General features: G+C 43.1%; 2 protein-coding genes across 12 annotated transcripts in view; one reads left to right on the forward strand and one right to left on the reverse strand.

Annotated features, from left to right (window-relative positions):
- Positions 1-3,873, forward strand: part of UPF1 (UPF1 RNA helicase and ATPase) — a 34,913-nt gene extending 31,040 nt beyond the window's left edge. For 4 of the 11 annotated variants that reach the window (XM_087876414.1, XM_087876671.1, XM_087876356.1 and 1 more), the window contains exons 23-24: positions 18-154; positions 1,429-3,873. In XM_087876414.1, coding sequence (XP_087732540.1) covers positions 18-134 — 117 coding nt within the window. In that variant the 3' untranslated portion in view covers positions 135-154; positions 1,429-3,873. The remainder of the gene's footprint in view (positions 1-17; positions 155-1,428) is intronic. The other 7 variants (XM_034422611.3, XM_034422613.3, XM_034422608.3 and 4 more) reach the window with 2 other exon arrangements.
- Positions 3,874-4,501: 628 nt separating this feature from the next.
- On the reverse strand, positions 4,502-8,805 carry GDF1 (growth differentiation factor 1). Its single transcript, XM_034422580.2, has 2 exons — positions 8,405-8,805; positions 4,502-5,672 (listed from the first exon to the last, which is right to left on the reverse strand). The coding sequence occupies exons 1-2, from the start codon at positions 8,676-8,678 to the stop codon at positions 4,864-4,866; spliced, it is 1,083 nt and encodes a 360-aa protein (XP_034278471.2). The 5' UTR covers positions 8,679-8,805; the 3' UTR covers positions 4,502-4,863.
- Positions 8,806-12,558: the final 3,753 nt, after the last annotated feature.

A 12,558-nucleotide genomic window follows, 5' to 3' on the forward strand; every position in this document is an offset into this window, starting at 1 on the left:
ATTTTTTCTCTCTTCAGGATAGTTACCTTGGTGATGAGTTTAAATCTCAGATTGACGTGGCCCTGTCGCAGGATTCAACTTACCAGGGGGAACGCGCATATCAACATGGAGTGACGGGGCTGTCACAGTATTAGAGTGTAAGGTGGTTTAAGGGGTAAAAAATAACTTGATAGTCTCATCAGTATCTCTTGCCTTCTCAGCTGCTCTGAATAGTCAAGCCTCCCATACATGAGAGGAGTCTGTAAATAGATGTTCTTGGATTGTTTTGCTTCTTTTTGCTTATTTAAGATTGCTAACTTAATTTGTGGCTATGAAGATGCTAATAATATTCAACTAGAGACAACAGAAAGAGGCAAAGGAGAATAATAGAATAACAGAGTTGGAAGGGACCTTGGAGGTCTTCTAGTCCAACCCAGTTCAGGCAGGAAACCCTATACCATTTTAGACAAATGGTTGTCCAAACTCGGTGATGGAGCACCCACAACTTCTGGAGGGAATCTGTTCCATTTAATTATTCTAACTGCCAGGAAATTTTTCCTTAATTCTAGGCTGATTCTCTCCTTGATTAGTTTCCAATTTGCGTTTTAGTCCCCAACTCAGGAAAAAGTTCCAAGATCACAAAATTACACTCCCCTTTTTTTCCTTCAAATCCAATGCAACCTCAATATTAGGTTCTGCTGAGAAAAACACCTTGCTTTTATAATATTTTTGAGATTTGAAAAAACAAAAAAAATGTTTTTCTCTGTCTCCTAAGTCTCCGTTTGGGAATCCCCTGTGAAATTGAATGGGTAAATTTTGGTTTAATCAAATGAAGCATTTCATACGAGGCATCATTCTGTGGTGAAACTTCCTACCACAACTTATATTCCATTAGAGTTGGACAGCTAATAAATTGACATGAATCAATAAACAGACCATCTTTGAAACATTAAAAACCTTAATAGATGGGCAATTACCAATGGCTGTTGATCAGGCTATCTGAATGGAATTGTCACGGAGAGAGGCAGTTTTTTTCTCCATATTAAATGCAAGTCCCAGATATCAATTGTTTCTATCATTTGGGTTTTTTTTATTATGTAAAGGGCCCAGTTCTTTACAATTGTGAATACAAACATTCTACTAACAGCATATTTTATGATTCACTTCTGGGCATATTTGAGCCTCTTGAAGAAATATGAATGCCAACATATGAGAAAGTGCTACTTTGGAAGTGGTGTCAGTGTCGTCTTGGTTTAAGATTTAACTGTAGTTTTACTATTGTAATTAATTTATAACATTTATAGGCTGTTCCAGCCTGTTATGGCACTGATAATACATTATTATTAATGAATGAGCTATGCCCATTCGTTGAACTGTTTTTGATGAGGAAAGTTTTCAGAAATTTAACCAGAGCTTGTGATGTTGATGACATCTTTCTCTTTCCTTTAGGTTGAAGGAGAAGAGCTAAGCTTATGTGGAGCTTAGTTCAACAGCAATTTATTCAGGGTAATAAAAATAAAATAAAATGGATACCTGTTTTCCACTGCTAAAACTGAAGCGACTCTGTGAGAGCAACAGGAGAGAGGGATAAAAAGAGAGAAACCAACGGAGAGGAGAAAGACGAGCGAGAGAGCGAAAGAGAAAGAAGAGAGCCCACTGCTAGCTCACTGAGGCAAGGAGACTGACCGGAGATGGGAAGAGAAGCACCGGAGGACCAACTGGCACCTCACTGGGAGGGAGAACTAACTCGCCCTGGAAGAACTGAGTGGTCAGCGAAGTTCCCTGTTCCCTCCCCTGCCACCAACACACCCACTGAGAAAGAGAGGAAGGGTCTTAGAAGAATCATTTCATTCCGTTCGTATTGCAAGCAGGGTTTCACAGTTAGAACAGGTGGGGAGAGGAAAACACCCATCTCAGAGTTGTTCATGTACCAATCTCTCCGTTTTTTGTTTTCAAGAGAAGGAAAGAAAGAAGGAAGGAAGGAAGGAAGGAAGGAAGACCTTGTTGGCCTTTTTAGGAACAAGCACACCATCCAAGAGAAAACGTCCTGAAGCTTGTGGGGAAGCCAGCTGTGACTGGTACTCGACTCTGAGATGTGGGGGTTTTGCTGTCCAAGTTCTGGCTTTGAGCCTCGTGCGGCTTCACCCACAGTCCGAATGGCAAAGATGGGGTGGTTCTTTTTTTCTTTTTTTTTTAAAAAAAGAAATTCTTTCAAAGAAGCACTGGATATTTTTTTAGAAGTTTGTCTCTGAAATTTAGTAGTGGACCTGGAGGAAAATCCTTGTTTTGAGATGCTTAAAAAAAACAAACCAACCATAAAAGATACATATATATATCTATATCTGTACGTTTAACGCAAGTTAGAATACCAATCTCTTCTGTGTGATTTCAGTCAATCAAACTCTTCTTCTTGGGGTATCTTGCAAGGAAGCCGATTGCATCCTGCCAGTGCAGTGGAGAAATCAGAACGGTGTTGTCAGTTTTCATTGGTTCCTGCCTGGGCTCTTCTCTGGGCTGTTGGTTTAAGGTATCTGCTTTACAAAAGGGAGAGGAGTATCTTGTGCCCTTTGGCCCCTGAGAAAGAAGAACGCTGGGATTGACCTGCTTTTTTTATTAGTTGCTGCCGACATTGGGAAAACTGTAGTGGAAACAGGGGATTATATTGGTTTTGAAGTAAAGCTTCTCTGATGATATATTGAGATAGTTTGGGGAGGAAGAGCAGGCAGATATTTTAAGGGTGGCCACTCGGGGGCAAAAAAATCTATCTTTGGCATGGAGGGTATATTTTTCTTGACGTTCAGCTGTGGAATGAGCATCAGAAGTTTAAACGAAGCTGGAGACCACGTGAAGGTGCAGGACCCTCAGTCAGGCTCCTTTGATTTATCATTTCAAATCCCAACTGGAAAAGGGCCAATTTATGAAAGAAAAAAGGGGGAAAACATGAAAAAAGTCACCTTGGCTCACAGCAGAAAGCATGCATATCTGCAATAAAAATATTGAGAATGCTGGCCTGTTAGCCTATGATTGGTTTGATTTTTCTTGCCACCAAAGGTGGAGTTCCTTTATCAGAGACAGTTTGACCAACTGCCCAGTTGTGGGATTTTTAAAAACCCAAACAAAATGAATTTAGGTTTCTTTTCCAATCAAAGGGCTCTAAGCGTCCATTTTAACTTTTTGTATATGTTGAGGAATCCCCCTAGCTTTACATGAATGAACTTTAGAACCTCCTCTTTATTTTAAAAATTTGGACATTTGTGTAATGTTCGTTCCCACTTTTGCCCTAATGCCCTGCCCTCCAAAAAAAACAACAAACCCTTGACACCATTATGCAAGAAAGCCTATCTGGCTTCTTTTGCCCATTTAGCATTCACCGGGCCTTGCTTTATATTGCAGGTTTTGGAAGAGGGGAACACATGAATTGAAAATCTGCAATTGTTCTTATTAATTGAAAACGTCTCCAGAGTTTAGACTTCTACCATGTGTATGGGAAAGGGAGACAGGCCACCTTCCTGCCTGAAACGTGGAATCTTTATTCCGACTGTTGGAGAACTGCTTGTTAATTTCTTTTCTTCTACCATCCCCTTCGCTGTGTGGCTGTGTAGATTTTTGAGCTAGACTAAATGCTAAACCTCTTTGTGCAATGCAATCCACTCGTCCTTTCACTGTCTTCCTAACCTCCTTCCCCTTCCCTCCTCACATTTCACTTAGGTAGCAATGCTTGCCTCTTCGTGTTGATTTCCCCCCCTCCCCTTTTGTAGAGGTTATAAAATGCTGAGTTTCAGTGCAAAACCCCACCAGAACATCAGTGCTAGCGCGGTGCTGATTTTTTTTTTCTGTCTCAGTTTGTTTTAAAATCTGTTTCTCATCAAATTAATAAAAAACGCTTGCATTCTGTGCCTGTGGACTCAAAATTCTGATGTTTATAGTTGTTAAGATGTGTAGTAATAAACCTACAAGGAGCCTTTCAGTCAGAACAGTTCAATATTACAGAGAGAGATTCCAAATTTGATGGAATTTGGTTTGAAGGCTTAGGGCCTGGTTATTTACGGGACCGCCTACTACCACCAATAGCCTCCCACCGGCCAGTACGCTCTCATAGAGAGGGACTCCTCCGGGTGCCGTCAGCCAAACAGTGTCGACTGGCGGCCCCTAGGGGGAGAGCCTTCTCTGTGGGGGCACCTACCATCTGGAATGAGCTCCCCCCGGAGATACGGAGGATCCCGGATCTGCGCTCCTTCCACCGTGCTGTGAAAACCTTTTTATTCCATCAAGCGGGCTTGGCCTGATCTCTTCCCTTTTTAAATACGTAAATTTTAATCTGTTTTTAAATTATTGGGGCATTTTAATTTGTCTGGGCCAAATTTAATTTGATTTTATCGGGTTTTTAAATTTTGTGTATTTATGTATTTTATTGTTGGCTGTTCACCGCCCTGAGTCCTTCGGGAGTAGGGCGGTATACAAATCAAATAAACCTAAACCTAAATCTAAACCTGAAGGAAGATCGTGAACAAATAACACAAGCTTCACAATGAGTTTTTCTTTATTTAATAACCAAGATAAAGGAATTTTAAAATCAAATCATACAGCAATTTAAAATATATTACTTTTGTAAAACTAATTCTGGTTGTTTTGGTTTTGGGAATAATTAACAAATTACTTAGCTCATATTTAAAAATAGATTAATGGTGATGTAAGACATAGCTTTCCCATAAATTGTACACAACTCTAGCAATTTTGCATCCCACTTTAAGATCCCATAACTACATGGATCCTCTATCCACTCAACCAGGTGATCGTAACTGAACATCTGGTGGCTCAACTAAAGATACAGCAGGAAGAGGCTGATGAAACAGCAACTGACCAAGGAGAATCTGGTGAATCATCTCACCGACAGCCACATTCATCCACCACCATATCCTCATAATGTCTCAACACGACGTTATCATTGTTGTCATAGTACAGGACGGAGATTGGTGAAAGGCGGACGGGGACGCAGCAAGGCTGAGGGGTCCCGGCGGGATCAAGAGAATGTACAATGGTTTGCAAGATGGCATGGTTGGTACTATTGAGTTCCTCGGTCAGGGGAAAAGGGCATTCGCCGAGGCAGTAGTTGGCTAGGTAACCTTGTGGAGCAATGATCCAATTCTCCCAACCGACTTCGGTGAAGCTGATGTACAACCGGCGGGGTTTGCAAATGTTGCTGGCAGAGACTGGCATGTAGTAAGTGCTGCGTCTTTTCCTGGGGCTTTTGCACTGCCCAGGAGTGAGGGAAACCACCAACAGGGAGGTGCTGAGTATGGAATTGAGCTTGGAACATAAGCTGCTCTCGGGTGATGCCGGGAGGCTAATTTCGAGGAACAAGCCCAAGTTCTTGGATGGAGTCTGCCATTCCTTCGCCACCTCGGTCAAGTTGAAGGCAAAGGACTTGCGTAGGTGGACGAAGGATTGCTCCACCAGGAGCTGGCGGCTGTAAGTATGGGTGGGCATGCCACGCAAGGTCACCTGGGGAGCCCGATACAGGCTTAACTCAAAGGGATGAACCGAGCTGGAACCCTGGTACTGGTTGTGGCTGAACTGAATCTCCAGCTGGGCCAAGGTCAACTGTTCCCCTTCCTCCAGTGCAGAGAAATTAAAATATAGCCGTTTTTGTAGACATATCCAACTCTCGGGTTCTTCTCGGTGGATCAAGTGTCCTAGAATGGGTGTAGAAATCAAAAGCACTTTAGGGCCATCAGAATGTAACCAGACAGAAAACATCTCGGGTAAGGGGAGAAGGGAACAACCATCAGACAAACTGCCACTCACTAAACATTTAGGACTAAAAGAAATTGATTTGTTTTTTAGTGCCTTAATATTTTTAATCAGTCTTTCTATCCCAGCCTACCACAGAGAGGAAAAGTCATTCCTGAAAAACAAAGGAGGAAGAGCTCCACTAAATGTACAGATAATCCTTGTTTAGTGACTGCCTCGTTTATTTTATTTATAAAATTTATAGGCCACCCATCTTTTTACTATTAACATTACTATTCCAACAAGCAGGGCTGGCCTAAATAATATTTTACTAATTTAATGGGTTGTTTTCGGCCAATTTATTTTAATTGTTTTAAATTGCTTTTAATTCTTATATTGTCATGGTTTTATTTCTGGCTGTACACCACCCTGAGTCCTTCAGGAGAAGGGCGGTATAGAAATTTAATAAAATAAATAAAATAAATAAATCTTCCCTCAAGGTAACTTGATGGGTTAGCGACCATTTGCAGCTACAATCGCGATGAAAAAAGCAACAGGAAAGTCAGAAAGTGCCGTCGTAACTTTGGTCACTAAGTGAGTTGTCCTAGTTCCACCGTTATGACATAATCTGTATGGCCACCAAGGTCATTCAGCCAAACAAACCTATATGGATTTGGATTGGTTTGGTTGGATCTTTCCTTGGATAAAGTTGGGTGCACATTTCACAATGCTGGAAACTGATGAAATGAGGCCATGAGGCCACCTGCTTTGCTTCCACTTTGAATCTAATTGGCCAGATGCAAGAAAAAGGGGAAAAAAAATAAAGGAAACCCAGCCAACTTGGAAAAAATACCAACTGAACATTTGGTATCAGGCTGAGCATTTTTCTTTTAATCCATTAATTAATTGGATTAATTAGGGCTGCCCTAATACAGATTTCAGGGGTTGTGTCTAGCAGCAATTAGAAATGTACCTTCTAAAGCTACAACTATCCTTCAAAAATAAGATTTTATTCCTTCGTTACATTTTTATTTATGTATTTATTAAATGTATATGCCACCCCAATCTCGCCTAGAGGTGACTCTAGGGACTTACCACCAAATAAAAACAACACGGTAAAACATTAAATTATAAACATTAACGTTAAAATTTACTTTTAAAAAGATGGCAAGGAAGGGGGCAAGACGCACGCAGGGAGGAGGTGATCGTGTAGCCTTTTTACCCTTTGGGATCTCAAAATAATGTTGAAGGGGGGAATAGAGAAATATTGCATCTTCCAAGTATGCAGCATTTGTCTCTACATTTAAAAAAACTATCTTATTGGTAGGAATCCTCATTTATTTTGTATGTCCTGTTTTTTACTTTGGCTGTTCACCGCCCTGAGTCCTAATTGGAGAAGGGCGGTATAGAAATTGAAACAAATAAAATAAAAATAAATAAATTTAGAAAGCTCTTTTGAAATGTGGATCAATTTAATTTAATTTTCCATTTTCTCCTTATTAAAACGGCTCAAATATTAGCAGTTCAATTGTCGTACAGAAATATAGTGTGGGTTTTCCTTTGTCCACTCCCCCCTCCCCGGCCTTGTTTTTCTCCGTGTTAACTCGTTCTAACGATCGCCCCGTTTTTGTTCAACGCCACGGCCGCTTCATTCAGCTTCCCCGCACAAGTCGCAAAATCAAGTACGCACATTCAAAGGGAAAACTTCTCCAAATCCAATCGTTTCTCCACACCCGCTAAACTTGATTTGCTCCAACTCAACTTCTGAAGGAACAGGATTAGCCGATGCATAGCCATGCCGCTTGATAAGGGCAATTGATCCTTATCAATATTTTGCTGGGCATTTCATTGATTTTGGGGGTGGGGGGGTGGGGTGTAACTGGAAGGCCGAGCTAACGAAGCGCATTCCCCGGAAAGAAAAGGAGGAAGTAGGCGTCCGGAGTCCAGAAAGGGGGAGGGGGGGAAAAACCGGGCGGCATGTAAATTTAATAAATAAAGAGCTCTCTTTCTGCAAACTCGCCTGGCCTCCCTCTAGAACAGTGGTTCTCAACCTTCCTAATGCTGCGACCCTTTAATACAGTTCCTCATGTTGTGGTGACCCCCAACCGTAAAATTATTCCTAAAACCATTGAAAAAATGTGTTTTCCGATGGTCTTAGGCGACCCCTGTGAAAGGGTCGTTCGACCCCCAAAGGGGTCCCGACCCACAGGCTGAGAACCACTGCTCTAAAATAAAACCTGAGAAAAGAAAAACCAAACGGTTGCAAGTTGCAATATGAGAGAAAAAACCGGGCGGCGCGTAAATTTCATCAATGAGGCGCGCTCTCTTTCTCCAAACGCGCCTGGGCTCCCTCTTAAAACCTCAGGGCAGGAAAAGATTTCAGCGGTTGCAAGTCGCAGCGCTCATACTCGGGGTGAACCCTGGGTCAAATCTCTGGGCGATCCGTTCACGGATTCGGGGGTTCAATGAGATCCCAAAAAAAATAAAACCAGATTCACACGCTCCGGGTTAGCAACGAAGCGCATTACGCGCGCGCGCCCCGAAACGCTTCGGCCGCCTTTGCGCTCCTCCTTGGATTTAAAACAAAAAATAAGGCCGGCTTGCGAGTGAGGCTTTAAGGCGGGCTCGCACGTTTTTACAATCGTCTCCCATCCCGGTTTTTTTTTCCCCGCACCCCGCCCGCCCCTTAGCCTACCTTGGTCGGGGAATATCCGGATGACGTTTCCAGGGACTTGAAATTCCTCCACCCAACACGGGTCGCGGGATTCCTTGGGCGCCTCGTTTCTTTTCTGGAACATCTTCCACAGCCAGGGCGGCACCGGAGCGGGCGATCTGGGGCTGGGCCTGGTTTTCAGGCCCAGGGATCTCAGGAGCACCGTTTCCTGAGGGTGCAAAGCCGCCCCTACCCCCGGGAAGATCCAGAGCAGCACCCCGAGCCCCACCAGGACTCCCAGGCATAGAGTTCCCATGGGGGAAGCGAGGGCAGATGCCTCTTTCTTGGCTGGAGAGGAAAAAGGCCTCCTGGTTGGGCAAGGAAGGACCTTCCTGGGGAGTTGGGAAGGAAGCTGGCCTGAGAAAGGGAAGTGGGTGGGGGGAGATCCAGCCTTTTAAGCATTGGAGGTGGACCCCCCTCCTTCCCCCCCCCCATGGGCCAAAGGATCTCTGGGGAGGGGCAGACTAGGCCCTGAGGCAATGATGGGCAGGCCTCCCTCCTCAGCAGAGATGGCTTTCAGGTAAGAGGTGGGGGAAGGGAAAATGGGGCTGACTTTCTCTTGAAGCCCTCAGGCTACACAAGCCACCAACAGATACCTTTTAGTTACCAATGTTGTTTTTTTTTAAAAAAAAAAAAGCCTTAATCTGTGAAGAATAAGATTTGGAAGGGACCTTGGAGGTCTTCTAGTCCACCTCCCCCCCCAAACAGGAAAACCCTACCTCTTCAAACAAAGCTCTGCACCTACATGTTCTAGTCAACTAGTGGAAAGCCATTTCATTGATTGATTGTTCTGTTGGGAAATTTCTCCTTAAGTTTTAGGTTGATTCTCTCCTTGATTAGGTTCCACCCATGGTAGTCTTGTTCTGCCTTCAGAACAAGAAGCAATGGTCTCAAGGGTCAAGGGTCTCCAACCTTGGCAACTTTAAGCCTGGAGGACTTCCAATTTCCAGAATTCCACAGCCAGCTTTGCTGGCTGTGGAATTCTAGAAGTTGGAAGTCCTCCAGGCTTAAAGTTGCCAAGGTTGGAAACCCTTGCAATGGATGGAACCTAATCAAGGAAAAAAACCCAACCTAGATTAATCCACCATTAACCCATCAATCATAGTACCTATTTAAAAAAATACTTTCCACAGAGCTTGGCCCTTGGCAATGTGCTGACACCACATAAATCAGATTAACAGAGTTGGAAGGGGCCTTGTAGGACCATGGGTCCTTTCCTTAGCAAAGACAATGTTGGCTGGGACTCTGGTGGTCTCCCATCCGGTTACGAAAGCATGTGACCAGGATGCAAGGCTTGAAATTAACCTTGGTATATTATGTCTTTTAATTTGGGTTTTAATTTGAATTGTTTTAAATCTGGGCCAAAGTATGTAATTCTTTTAATAATTTTAAATTTTGTATTGGTATGTGTTTTAGTTTTGGCTGTGCATCGCCCTGAGTCCACTAGGAGAAGGGTGGTATACAAATTGAATAAAATAAATAATAAATAAAAAATAATGTCTATGTGGATTCTCAACCATCTAGGTCACGGGTGTCAAAACTCGTGGCACGCAGGCCAGATGCGTCATGCACTGGCCACAACCACACCCAATTTAGTGAAGTGGGGAAAAGTCATACGTCACGTAACGACGCGAGTTTGACACCCCTGATTTGGTCATGGTTGTTCCAAAAGTGTTTTTTCCAAATGGAAACTGGACTGCCTTGGTTTTTTTTTTTTTTTAAATGTTTCACTTCTCATCCAAGAAGCTTCTTCAGTTCAGACGAGAAGCAAAACATTTTCAAAGAAAAAACAAAACAAAAGTCCAGATGATTGAGAATCTCCATAGACATAATACACCATGGTTAAAACCAAGCCTTGATCCAGCTCGTATGCTTTCCTAACCAAGAAAGCCCAATACACCTTTGGGACTTATAAGTGTGTAGGAAGTTAGCACCCACCCCTTTCCTAGAGGAATGAAATATTTTGGGAAATAATAAAAAGGCAGAATATTATGTTTCCCTGGATGAGAAATGAAAACACATGTTTTAAAGACGAAGCAGCCCCCACCTTCCTGCCCCCACCCTTTGTCAATGGGCCAGAGGCAGAAACTCAATCTTTGTCAATGGACCATCATCTGCAACACAATAGGACCCATCTAGCAACAGAAACTCACACATGGCACTTGGAAAGTACATCAGCCAGCAAGGCTAGCTAAGACCCCCACCCCCTGGGAGTCTGACAATCAATCAGGATACTCTTTCTGGGCCCCAGGAAGTTCAAAGCCAGAGAGGGCATAAAACCTGGGGACTCACTGTGTCTCGGCCCCCTTTTCTGTTCAGGAACTCAAACCATGTGATCCTGTCCACCATTAAACCATCTTTCCAAGCAGTCTCCATGTTTCCAGTGTCCTTTTCCCCACTTGGAACTGAACCCAGAAGGATATTTCTTCTAACAAGTGTATTAATTTTTTTAATAGCTTGGCCAGTTTGTGGCCAGTGCATCCTGTGAAGAGTTTTGTCTAGTGGTTAAAGCACCAGACTTGAAACTGGGAAGCTGTTAGCCCCACCTTGGGCCTAAAAGCCAGCTGGGTGACTTTAAACCAGTCACTTTATCAGCCCAAACAACCTCCCAAGGTTATGGAGAAAATAGGAGGAGGAAGGAGTACTAGATATGTTTGCCACCTTGGGTTACCTATAAAAATAATGAGGGAGAAAAAATAAATAAATTTGGCCCGGTGTCTTCTGTGAAAATAAAGCCCTTCAAATCCTGGTGGAACTTTCTGAAGAACTTTGAAACACTTTGTAGAACTGCAGAGTGTGTTTAAGGCTGTTTTAATTTGCAGCTTTTGCTGGCTTCCCACTTTTATCTTTCCTTCAGATTGTTGGAAGAAACATCCTTCTAGGTTCTGCTCCAAGTGGGGAAAACAGACACTGGAAACATGGAGACTGCTTGGAAAGATGGTTTAATGGTGGACAGGATCACATGGCTTGAGTTCCTGAACAGAAAAGGGGCAAATACAGTAAATCCTCGGGTTTTTATGCTCTCTCTGGCTCTGCATTTCTTGGGGCCACGAAAGAGTATCCTGATTGGTTGTCAGACTCCCAGGGGGTGGGGGTCTTGCTGGCTGATGCAATCTTCCCAGGTGCCATGTGGTGAGCCTCGTCTAGATGGGTCCCATTGTGTTAGTTTCTGTTGCTATTGTGTAGAGGGCTAATCCTATCTTTCGCAATTCCTACTATGGCTCTGCCTGAAGGAGGTAGATCTTTGTTATGTAGAGTAGACTGGCCCAGGCCTTAATGGCCCATTGACAAAGGGTGGGGGGCAGGAAGGTGGGAGCTGCTTCAAAACATGCTTATCCCAGGGAAATATAATATTCTGCCTTTTTCATATTTCCTAAAATATTTCACTCTTCCAGGAGAGGGGTGGGTGCTAACTTCCTACAATCCCTACTCTTTTTTTTTTCAAAACGTGAGTTTTGAAACAAGTTCTTGGCAAAAGATTAAAATTGATCAGATCAGGGAGCCTTAATGGGTGCTTTTAATTTTCTAATGCAAAGGGGAGGCATTGATAGAGGCAACAGAAATGGATTCCTTCAGTGGCTTCCAAAAGCTTTCAACCATGAAGGTCTAGCAGCCAGGAAAAAATTTCTGGTAAGAATTTTACAGTATCCAATTTTCCATGCCAATTAATTTCAGACTTCAGATATTACTTTCTGTGAGCTTCCAGTCAGGTTTCAAGCAAGCACATGTCCCAAAATTTTTCACAGCCATGATTTTCCTTTAAATTACAGGCTGCCCATTTCCAAGGGTTGGTTACTGAACCTGTCCTAGCTCTTAGTTTAGTGCATCCAGGATTTGTGAGTCCAAATTGAGGTTAGCCAGTGTACAATATCCATTTTTTTTTTCTTTTTTTTGGTGTTACATATAATGAGCCCTGGGATTTCTACTCATGAGACCACCAGTGCAATATATCTTCCTTTACTGGGCAACTGGGCAGCATCATTTGTGAGTCACAGTCAGGGCTTGGGTTTTGGAGATCACTTTTCTGCTATCTCTTCAAGTGAGGGAATTGCCTGAGGGGGGATTGCCCCCTCCCCCATCGAATTAGCAGGGAGATAAGACTCCTTGGGCTTTTAGTGCCACAGAGCAAAAATCAA

The sequence above is a fragment of the Pantherophis guttatus genome, chromosome 1 (genome assembly GCF_059756535.1).
Source record: "Pantherophis guttatus breed Tessera chromosome 1, ASM5975653v1, whole genome shotgun sequence".
Classification (NCBI taxonomy): Eukaryota; Metazoa; Chordata; class Lepidosauria; order Squamata; family Colubridae; genus Pantherophis; species Pantherophis guttatus.